At 43.5% G+C, this 12402-nt stretch overlaps 1 protein-coding gene across 2 annotated transcripts in view; it reads right to left on the bottom strand.

The window, feature by feature from the left end:
• The window catches only part of LOC115548546 (guanine nucleotide exchange factor VAV3), a 52425-nt gene that overhangs the window by 1871 nt on the left and 38152 nt on the right, over nt 1-12402 (bottom strand). For both annotated transcript variants that reach the window (XM_030363273.1, XM_030363274.1), the window contains 3 exons: nt 9593-9680; nt 8696-8825; nt 1133-1281 (listed from right to left, as the gene is read on the bottom strand). In XM_030363273.1, the coding sequence (XP_030219133.1) occupies nt 1133-1281; nt 8696-8825; nt 9593-9680 (367 nt within the window). The remainder of the gene's footprint in view (nt 1-1132; nt 1282-8695; nt 8826-9592; nt 9681-12402) is intronic.

Genomic DNA, 12402 nt, shown 5'->3' with positions numbered 1-12402 from the left:
TTTTGGATATCAATCATAGGCTCATAATTATCTTTATACCATGTACTAATAAACTGTACGTTAATAAAATGTTTCTTTTCAAAACGCCACCTAAAGCATTTTATTTTATTTGTGTATATTTTGCAGGAGAAGGAGGGGTGGGCAGCTGAAAGGAGTCGTAGTGAAAGAAATGTTGTTTCGGCTGGGCAAAATAATTGTTACATAATAATTGTTGTCCAGATGGCAGGAGGAGTGTAATTCAAAGATCACATATAGAGAATCATCGGGGGGGTTAGTAACTTGTACTTCAATGGTCGGTAAACAATGTGACTGTGCTCGCTCAGACCTCTCACTCATGATGCTACAATGCTAACAATGCTAGTTAACGAGAATATTTATGCATCCGGCACGTCATGCACTAGGGCGTGGCTAGGCGCCCAGGATGCGGAAGCAAATCTCTCCTTGATGTTCCCCTGCGCCATTGAGCAGTTTTCATAGTAATGAATGGGCGGCCATGTTTTAGTCCGCTGTCCTTTCTTTAATAGGTCCATGATCAGGTGTACACTTATTTAACAGTGCATTGTGGGTATTAAGCAGTGCACTATGTATGGTCCCATATTTGTACACTCACCATTCGGACAACATTACAAATTGTTCACACTCTAAGAGGTAAACTATAGAGGGCATAAGTGGACCAAATAACATCATGATCATTTACAAAAGACATACATACAATAGCGAAAAGCCATGTGTTTACTAAGATCAGAGGCTTTCATCCAATATGACTTACAGTGAATTCAGACTCATGTCAATTAAGGAGTAAATAGGGGTTAGTAAGTATGGGTAATCTTGCTCAAGGATACCATGCAGGTCAGACCACAGACACCAGGGTTGAATATCCAGAACCTTTCATATGTGAGTCCCAACACCCTAACACAGCTAGACAATCCTGCCTCATACACAGATTTCTGATAAATATGAGTATAAATACAAGTCATGTAAAGTACGGCAGCAGATAAAAGATAAATTCTCCCATTCCACATGTAGAGACTGAGAAAAGTAGGCCAGCGTATCCATAAATAAACAGGTGTTGTGCGGGAGCATAGGCTGCAGGTCTGTGGTGCTGCCTTGAGAGCAGCATTAAGGTACCCACCCGGCCGTCGACGTCCCCTCTCCACCAACCGTTGGACATCTTGAAGTAGATCTTCACCACGTCGCCCTCCGCCAGGGACAGCTCGCGGGTGTCCCTGGAGCTGAAGTCGTAGCGGGCCACCGCCGTGTTCACCACCCTGGGGGAGAAGACTGGGGGCGGGGGGTAGGGACCGCATCAGGGATGGAACGTCGGAAGGAAAAAGTGGAACTAATTCTTTAAAGGTGACATATTATACAACCAGGTGTGAGTGTGATTAGCAGTTACAAGCCGTCTTGAAATAGGCCTCCTCTGACATCACAAGTGGGTGTGCCCCCCCCCCTAGATGTATGACGGATAGATGAGCAATGTTTGCTACAGTCCACTGGGTAGGCTGGTAAACTGATCTATCCAGCGCACATCTAGGTGGACACGCCCATCTTGTGACGTCAGAAGAGGCTGATTTTCACGGCTTGTAACGTCTAATCAAACTCATACCTGGTGGTATAATAGGTCGCCTTTAAGAAACGATTGTACTATTCTTATGACTGATTAGACACTAGACAGCAAATTAAGTTTTATGTCACCAACAAAAGACAGGGTGATTATTACTGCAGGGAAATTCACTTTTGGGACTGTATGAAGTGGCTTTAGGCATTGTAAATATATTCAACTGAAAAAACATGACAGTATCCCAAGTACTAAAAACTATAGTAGGTTGGTACACTATATTCATGCGTCTTATGAAATAGATGTATTTTGCCTCGTTGTTATAATAATGCTAGACCATTCGGATGAACGTACAAGTTCCATTTTTCATGTTGGAAGGTCCAGCAGAAATATCTCACAGGCTTATGTTTTTATTATCCGTGAGAATGGATGAGAGAGTCGAGCATGGAGTTCAGCCTTGTAGGTGGGGCCGAGCAGATAGTGTACAAGGTCACCGGCACATACATGCACACACAGACACAATTAAACACCCTTGTTACGCGAACACACACACACACACACAACCGCGCAAGATACAGAGCAGAACAATGATCCACACAGACACACACACAAAAAAAACACACAGCTCACGCAATCGCACATGCACCCGCACGCTTATGACTGACGTTTTTCTGAGCGATATTATGAAGAGGACGGGAGTGCCTTCGCGCCGTGGATCACAGCGGACGTGGGCGTGCGGCAAAGACAACACACCAAGGGCCAAATGAAAGGCACAGGTTGGGATAGGCAGGAAAAACAATATATATATATATATATATATATATATATATATATATATATAGAGCGAGAGATAACACAGGAAGGAAGAAAAGGTGGTTATAGCTGTACCTGACCAGAAAGGAGAAGTGCAGGGAGGTACAAAGCCAGAGCCTATGGCAGGATCTGCAAAAGACGATGGAGTGAGCGACGGGGGGGCCAGGCCACGGCGGCAGTAGAGAGGGGAAGAGAGAGAGACACACAGAGAGACAGTGAGACGTACAGATCCAGAGAGAGAGGGAACATAAGAGGGCTAAACACAAAGTTTGAAATGGGAAGAGAGAGCGACTCTGAGAAGAAGAGGAGAGGGATAGTTTGCAAAAGTTAGACAACAAACCCCAAAAGTATCATGTGGGAGAGTGAGGAATAGAGACGTTCTCAGTTTTTTTTCTGAAACAAATAACTACTAATAGCTCCGTCTTTTCCACCGGAGGAAGACAGAGCACCAAACGCCAGTGGTTGAATTTATATTTTTTAAATGATGCAGAGCATTATCAGTCCAATTGCTGCAACATATGAATTTCAAATATAAATAGTAAAAAAAATATATATTTTTTTTTTTTACCACAAGTGGTACCTAGATTCAAACATACATGCAGCAGACATGCCAGGTGGCATATTACACACACACCCATGGTTATTTTACCTAGAGCTGGACATCTGCATGGGACAGACAGTACATATAAATATAAATGAATCACACCAGCACAAATATTGGTCAGGAATACACAGTGAAATCCATATCCACACACTCGGTCACGCGGTCAGGATAAACCCACGGCAGAGAGGCTTCTGTTGGCTTTGTTAGAACATTAAGTCTGATCGGTCTTGATGGATTTTCCATGGTTCTGCTTTCTGTGATTGTTTTTCTCTTCTTTTCATTACGATTTCCTCGCTGATGTATTTATTTTTTATTATGATTATCGTTGTTCTATTTCTTCATTCATTTATTGCATTATTTTTTTTTTCTTCTTCAGGCATATGCACATATCGTGTTTCCCCCTAATGGGTTCAGTGCCGGCGCCAGGCTCAATCCCAGCATGCACTGGGGTCTGTCAAGACGTTCTGAAGGAGAGTGCAGGCGATGACAGTGAATGGCAGCAGCACCGTTTCTACAGAGCCTCTGGTTGAGGCGCTCCAGAAACTTGGCACGCTTGAAGATGTGCCGCCGCTGACGTCGCAGCGGCGGCAGGGGGGGGGGGGTTGGTTTAATATTTCCAGCAGATACATCGGCGCCATCGCCCGCTTTGTTCCACCGCGTGTCGGGTTGGCTGTTTACGCTGTTAACCCACAACACTCGGGCTGGCGACGAGCACCAGCCTCCAGCCGCCTCCCGCCTTTATAACCTTGTTTTTCCCCGTATAACTTTATTTGTTTTTTTCGGTCGTTTATTTCGTCCCCCCAGTAACCAAACAGCCTCCCCCCCCCCCCTCCCCGCCCCTGTCAGACCAATGCCAGTCTCTCAACCCTCCCCCCAGGTGTGTGTCAGCAGGCAGCTGTCATACTGCCGTCTCCAACGGCAACCAGAGTGAAATGTCATGTCCTGTCAGCGACGCCGTGCCGCGCTGCGCTCCGAACGGACGCCCGACGGTGCCGGGCCTCGGGCAATGAGGACCTAGCAGGAGCCACTCTCTGCGCAGCCCGCCGGCGCTTCGCGGGGCTCTTTCTCAAGTCGATTTTCCTCCCCCGCTCCCCCCCCCCCCTCCCTCCTCCATCACTCCTACCCCTTTCCCATAACCGTTTCTTTATTCCTTCTCTATTTATATCACCACTTACCAACTTAAAGTCGTGGATATGCACCTCCCTTTATCTCCCTCCCCGGCTGTGCTTACCGTACATCTGCTCCCATCGGTCCTCCTACCCTTGTGCCCATGTGTGCGTTCACATCTATTGATGACATCTCCATAGTCCTCCTCCTCTTTGCCTATCCCTTCTTCCCCCCCTCTCTCTCCCCCCTCATATCTCCCTCTCTCTCCCCCCTCATATCACTCTCTCCTCATATCTCCCTCTCTCTCCCCCCTCATATCTCTCCCCCCTCATATCTCCCTCTTTCTCTCTCTCTGTCTCTCTCTCTCTCTCTCTCTCTCTCTCTCTCTCTCTCTCTCTCTCTCTCTCTCTCTCTCTCTCTCTCTCTCTCATTCCCCTTCACCTACCTCTCCCTCTATCTCACTCTCTCTCTCTCCCTCTCTCACACACTCCCCTTCACCTCCCTCTCCCTCCCTCTCACTCTTTCTATTTCTCCATTCATCTCTCCCTCTCTCTCTATTTCTCCCTCTCTCTCTCCCCCTCTCTCTCTCCCCCTCTCTCTCTCTCTCTCTCCCCCTCTCTCCCCCTCTCTCTCTCTCTCTCTCTCTCTCTCTCTCTCTCTCTCTCTCTCTCTCTCTCTCTCTCTCTCTCTCTCTCTCTCTCTCTCTCTCTCTCTCTCAGATCATCTGCTGGGGGTCTCTGAGGGCCGGCGATGAGGTGAGTAGAAGTGGAGAAAGGTGCGACAGGACAAAGACTTTATGGTATGAGATCGAAACAACAACTGTTTGTTTGTTCAGAATGGAGCTGAGTACAGCAAAATCAATACTTTTGGTGGCTCTGTGTAGGTTAGCGACAAGTCGCTATGCAGGGTACTCTAATACAACTATTGGAAAAAACCCACTGAGCTCACTACTTCCTACACTATACACTCAAAGGACCAACACCACTCCAGTGTATAGCCGGCTATTTACGTTACTGCCGGTAACGGTAACTGTAAGTCTGAGTTTGACTTCCACTTGTTATGTACATTCATGTTATCTTCGTTTTCTGGTAGATCGTCCTGGGTTGTAAGGACATGATGTTAGGTGATGGGAGAGGGTGACATGTATAAAGGGTATCTGCAGCTTTCAGCAAGGTAAAGGTAAGACTTTTTAAGACCTTTTTAATACATCTTCAAGTGCAATTGAATACCAATATCAGGACAAACAAATAGTCCACCATCCAACCATAGCGATTCCTGTTTCCAACCAGAATCTGCCTGCCTGCAGTATCAAAGGCAGGATCTGCCTTTGATTTTCTAAAAAAAAGGCAGGATCTGCCTTTGATTCTGGCAATGCCAGAATTGTAATCAACCCCCACCAAATAGAAGACTCATTTATTTTAAGGCGATATAATTGACATTTGTGAATTTAACAGTTAAAGCCTCGCTTAACCGATCCTCTGTTATAGGATCATGACACTGATTTGCATGTCCATGAATCTCCGAAATCCATTGAACTAACTAACTCTATTAATAAATGGGATCAAAATGATGGTTTTTAAATGAACTCACTCTAACTGTAAAATTAAAAAAAATCTTGTTTTATGATTTGGGTATTCATTTGGGTTAGGGCTAAAAGAAGAATTAGACGCCAAAAGTGTGTTGTAACAATTATTTTTTTTAGAAAAACAAATAAGTTAAAACCCAATTTGTTAAATACATGTTGTACTAATTGTGTTACATCAATATCACTACCAGGTGCTACGTTGACGTCAGTCGTTGTTGGATCATGTCATTGCTCTGCTCCTGTCAACACTTTCAGATTAAAAAAAAACATTCAGGCTGTAGCAGTCCGCCACCAAAGAGGAGGTGTGTAAAGGTTTCCCCCAGCCGGAAGCCTCCAAAGCACAGACAAAATGGCAGTTTGTTTGCGGTCCCTATGGCAAAATCTCTTTGGCATTTCACAGCAGCACTACAGCTATGCAGGAAGAACCGAAGACAGTTTCTCAATATAAGATAAGACGCGGTTCTGTGTGGCCCCTTAATTTTCATGAAATTAATTACCGATGCGAAGCCCCCCCATCGTTTCTCAATGTGACAAAGTGAGAAAATAATTGATGAGCAACACTGAAAAATTGCTCTGTTCTTAGATTGTGAAACAGATGGATGAAACAGAGAATAACTCCTGAAAAACATCCCCGACAATGCCAGTAAACAAACACAAATTTGTCAAGCTTATCAAATATTTAAACTTGATAGTGTGGTTACAAAACACAATTTGATCCTCCTTGTCATTGCATTCTGAAAACGTATATATATATATATATATATATATATATATATATATATATATATATATATATATATATGAAAGGAGTAGTAGAATATTCAGGTAAAATGTCTTTCCAGGGAGAGAAAACACACACATGCAGCAAACAGCACTGGGGAAATTATATTCAACACTTATGCAGCGATAAATATTTCTCACGTGTCCCTCATGCCAAAAGCGGAGCTGTCGTGGTATTATAAGACACAGTTTACACTTGAGTGTCTGGTAACTAACCAAGTGCTTTGTCAGCATGAATTCCTAATGTATTCAGGGACGTTCCTGTTCCAGTTCTTCGACAGGGAGGATATAGCCAGTAATCACAAACGGAAATATGCCACCAGAACAGACAGAAGAACAGACACTCTTGAGCAGTAGCTAGGCTGCTTTTTCATTCTCTCCACGATTATGGATCGAGATCAGTGTTACAGTAGGTTGTTTTTTTTGGAAACTCTTTACTTTAGTTAAGTTATTTTCTTCTTTCACTTTTACATTACTCCATGGATTTCTTATTTTATTTTTATTATTTTGTAATTTTCACTGCACTCACCGTTACTCACTACAAAATAAAATCAGAGAAGAATTGTCTATGGATTACCCTAACAGACTTTTTAGTGTGTTGTGTATGCGTGTGGAAAACCTGCCAATCTCAGACAATCAAACTAAAGTAACATTCTCTGGAAAATCACGATTGGATATTCATAAACTACAGTCGAAAGCACCAGTGTGAACGAGTCCTCCTCGACCACTACTGTAATGTAGGGGGGCATCTAGACACCGGATATTGCGGTCTCGTAGAGTCGGGAAGGCAAAGATTATTTCCAACTGGTTTGATATTATCGGGCCCAGTTTACGTAATCTGCTTAACTTTTTGGCTTATACCACCTCCCCAAAAAATAAGACTGATTAAATGTAGTAAATCTTAAGGCAATACATTTGAACTTTGAGCAGGCCAGTCGGAAAATATACCCTAATATGACCCCATTCCGTATACATGAGTGGAAATGATCCAACAAGATTTCTAAGAGAAGGCGCAGAGAATAAAAGAACATGTCTTCATGTGTGGAAATTCTATGTTTCCACCCGCCAACTGTAGACCAAGACGGCAAGGCAAGACTGATCTTCTAGAACAATCACGTTGCTCATAGCCCTTTATTTTTAGCCTTTTTAAGCATGTTATAGACCCTTTTCACCAAATTAGCTCTGGTTCTTGAACCATTTCCGTTCCGGATTCTTGTAACCGCGGCGCTATCCAGTGATCCAGCCCGCTTTTCCTCAAGTCCCGAGCGGAACCGTGCTAATCAAGGATGCGTCATCAACGGAGAGCTTTGCCTAATGCTCACCGGAAGTAAACAGTTGTAGCACACTCTCTTTTTTTTATCATCTTTCCAACCTTCAGAATATGAAACGCCCCTCAGGAAGTAGAGCGGGTTGGCTGGTAACCAGAAGGTTGCTAGTGCAACCCCCCGCTCCTCCTAGCTGAGTGTCGAGGTGTCCCTGAGCAATACGCCTCACCCTGACTGCTCCTGACGAGTTGGCTGTCGCCTTACGTGGCTGACACCGCCGTTGGTTTGTCATTGTGTGCATGAATGGGTGAATGTTGATTGCAATATTGTGAAGCGCGTTGAGTGAACACTGGTTCGAAATGCGCCGAATAAATCCATTCAGTCCATTCACACTTAAGGTCAAGGGAAACCTGAGGTTTTTAAAAAAATAATCTATACATATATTAGTGCTGTCAGTTAAACGCATTATTAACGGCGTTAACGCCAACCAATTTTAACGGCGTTAATTTTTTTATTGCGCAATTTACGCAATTCGTTTATTTAAAAAAATATATATACTTTTTTTTTTTTTTTTTTTTTCTTTGGCTCAAAACAAAGAAGCAGTAGCCTGACTGCTATGTTCAAGGCAGTATGTTGGTATGTTCATCGTTTAATTGCACTATAGGCTTTTTTTTTGCATCGTCCTGTTTTGATCAGTATATACCAATGTTGTTATCAATAAAAAACCATTCGCACAAGGCAAGCCGATGCACTTCTCCATGTTGATAAGAGCTTTAAAATGAGAAAAATAAATGGGACAAAGAAATCAAGGGATATTTAGCATAGAATTTTTTTTTAGATTAATCGCGATTACTCGCGATTAATCGTGAGTTAACTATGGCATTAATGCGATTAATGGCGATTAAATATTTGAATCGCTTGACAGCACTAATATATATATAATAAATCAACAATACCACGCGAAAGAGTCTCAGGGGACCCACCGGTGGAGGCCTGGGGGAGGGGCCTGGCCGCGTCCCCATTGGTCAGCCTCCGGTAGGGCACCTGCAGGGTGGTGTCCAGGCTCCTGAAGCCCTCCCTCAGAGAGTGGTCCTTGTAGTACTCCACCAGATCCTGCACAAACACACACACACACACACACACACACACACACACACACACACACACACACACACACACACACACACACACACACACACAACATAAAACGTTAATCGATCAATCATCTAATAAACATTTAAGAACGCACAGACCTCGGTTACACTTGTTTCTACGCAACTTTTATCATCCTATCAGGTCAGGACACATTAACTGTCAAGTCTGGAAAGGCCCGGATTGGATCTTAATCGCATCACAAATCTTGTTGAAGTCGTCAGGGACTCAGCGAGCCACTAAATGTTGGCCGTTGCATGACTGCGCTTGATAGTCAAGGCTTTTGATTATTTAATACCATTTTTAACAGAAATGGTAAGGGGCAATTCAGCAGATTTTTTGACCAGGAAGAATTTTTGTCAGGAATGTGAAATGCAAAACACGGATCCGGCGACAGAGTTCGCGTTCAAGTGTTAAGTTTGGACATCGGACCTGGGTTACTATGTGGCGCATCCGATTATAAAAGTCACATTGAAACAGCAAGTTGAAGTGAGGCTAAACACATAATACCGTTGCATGAACCTATTTTCATCCCAGGTTCACGAAAAAATATATTTCAGGAAATGGCATGGCAACTTTGATGCAATGCTTTACAAAACTCTCTTCGGTCTTCAAAACTAGCTCAATTGTCTCCAACGACCCCTATTCACTTGGACTGCAGTTTTCAAGAGCCGTGATGTCAGCGGCGGTGGGGCAAGAAAAAGGTGGAGTGGGTTCAGAACCATTACCAGCAGGGACTTGAACAGGCGAGTCTCGGCGATGTAGAACCAGCCCTCCTTGGTCAGGATCTTAATGTGCTTGACTTCATCGTTGAACCTGTGGAGGATGAATAAGACATGGGGCTGCTAATCAACTATACATGCCTTCCCTTCAGGCCTGTCACTACGGTGAGCCATCAAGCACCAGTGCTGAAGGGCCACATCACACGGACGGTGCTGATGCAAGCAACCCTCCCCCAGCTACCAGACCAGTCTGGTTGATTTCCCAGGGTACTGGAAGCGACCCTTCATTAGCACAAATCACTCGATAAACACTCAATGTTGTTTCCTTATTTATATTTTCTTACCATACCTGCTAACTTCCAAGTCTTTACTATTCCTACAAGTGTACCTTCTTACTATACCTTTCACCTAACTATACCTAGAGGTTCAGCTTCACCATTTTAACTATAGGCTACCTACAACTTTACCTTCCTACTATACCATGTTTACTGTACATACAACTTTACCTATGAATCCATGGTGGTGTGTTTCCCTGCTGACCCCATCTTCTACCAAACTATTATCCCCCACCACATAACAAACACACACACACACACACACACACACACACACACACACACACACACACACACACAGGGCAAGTCAACACAAACATTAGATGATTAAGTTATAGCTTTTAATGACTAATTCACAAACTCAATTAATGCAGGTATGTTATCAACTCATGCCATGGCCAAATTAAATTAAGCCAGCTAATGTCATTTAGAAGAGCAACAGGAAGCAGAGGTCTGTCTGCGGCACAGAGAAAGCGCTGCAGAGTCGGCCGACTATACAGTATATGCGCCACCTGTCTTGCATTATGATAATATGTGCAAATCACTATCGAGACAGAAGCTCATCATAAATCTGCTCCAGCACTGTATAATGGATGCGGAGGGGAAAAGGGGGGGTTCAAAATGTGGCCGTGTTGCAAATCTACTTATGCATTATAAATATACGTAGAGTAATACATTATTGATGTGTGTCCGGCTATATGTCAGCTGGCACATCAAGATAGATTAGCCATGTTTGGCTGAAGGCCGAGTCCATGGCCAGATTAGCCTGGGCCCTTATTGGCGGGAATGTAGACGGAGGGTTGGCATTGTAGGAATGGTCGGTGGCTCTGTGTTTATAAAGTGTACAACAAGAAGTAGACGAGAATAGAAATGTCTTTGTCCCAATGATAATTAATATAAAAATATCGCTGAATAAACCGACTAGCATCCGACTTCTTAATCAATTGTTTGGTTCCCAGGTGTTTAATTAAGTACCAACTGAATTAGAAAATGTAATTGAAAAATGATACATTACGCAACAGAAAATGCCAAACATGACACAGATCATGACGCAAGAAATGTGGCATAAAGATCTGTTATCTTAAATTGTTCACATTTCATTGTTTTCATTCCCAGCCAGATAACAGCCTGATACACATGCCTATAGATACAGGCTTTGTTAACATGCTGTCAAACTGGCGCTGAACATTAGAGACTTGAGGAAAGATATATGCCAGGGAATTGCTGCAACCAAATCAGTATGCAAATCCACATGCAAAGGTATTTACAAACATGGATGTTGCCATGGAATTTTCCCAGTCCCCAGTATACCAGAAGAGCACACTTTCTCGAGATGGTCCCCTTGGTGATTGGTTCTCTAATTGGAAATTGCTGGCAATACCCAATGGCCCTTAACATATTAGGCCACCTGACTTGCATGTTGCTGGAATTTAATATTGTTAATAAATAATGGATTCCAGTGGCGCCATCAAATACGTCTCTTATACAGGACAGGAACAAGACCAGATAATGTTAGAACACACTCTCAGCACTCCTTAAAGCTTAGGATGTATGTGTGTATTCTGGGTGCCGTTTTTTTATGTGCCTGTGGTCGTTACACCACTAAATGGTGATTGAGTAAAGCTGAGTACCATTTACTTTCTTTGAATGCACTAATGTTCAAAGCGATGTCGCCTAGTTCATCTCATTTAAATCTACTAGTGCATTGCCTGCTCAGAAATTGCCTGTTCGGAACGAACCAATTGCTTGGCCTCCGGTAAAGCTGCTTTCAGCTTTCTCCTGAAGCGCTCATCCGAACGACTTCATACTCGGCTCCTTGGTTACCCAGCGATGCCATCCACCAAGTGTTGCGTGGTCAAGTGTGAGGTTGATCGGAGGAACCGTTGTCAAGAAGATCATAGGACAAACACAGTTGGATAGAGCTAGTTTATGTAGAGAACGTGAGAAATCAACTAGCTGCTGTCATTGCAAACATCTAGCTTTTTGGGAATGGTGTATTTAGCTATTTGGGACATGGCTCTTTCCAGGAGGTTATTCCCCGGAACAAAAGCATTAATTCAGAAAGTTACACTGCTGATACTGGAAATGTTTAAGTTTAACGACCAAAATGGATAATGTGCAATACTTTGCTATCTCTCCAGTCTCTCTCAGCAATACATCTGCAAGGTGTGAAGGAGTTCAGATGAACCCGCACGCCAGACAGCCAGACTCAAGGGGTCCTCTTGCAGAGCAACAAGTGTCCGTCGGCGTCTTTCTCGTTTGCATGGCCTCATTCGGTTGCCGCAAACACTCAATTTCATTCCTTGTGGATGTAAATTGAGTTACCATTGCTTTGCTCAATGTTGCAGTTTGTAGAATTGAGTGCATTCTAGCAGAAATGGACACACACCTTTTTCCCAAGAGTATAAAAGAGTAAAACAACCATGACAAAAATACCTGATTGTGATTGGTTATTCACAGAATGAAGCCGTCATCGGGGTA

This window comes from Gadus morhua, chromosome 8, assembly GCF_902167405.1.
Source record: "Gadus morhua chromosome 8, gadMor3.0, whole genome shotgun sequence".
Lineage (NCBI taxonomy): Eukaryota > Metazoa > Chordata > Actinopteri > Gadiformes > Gadidae > Gadus > Gadus morhua.
The sequence above is the reverse complement of the archived record's forward strand: the minus strand, read 5'-3'. Positions and strand labels throughout refer to the sequence as shown.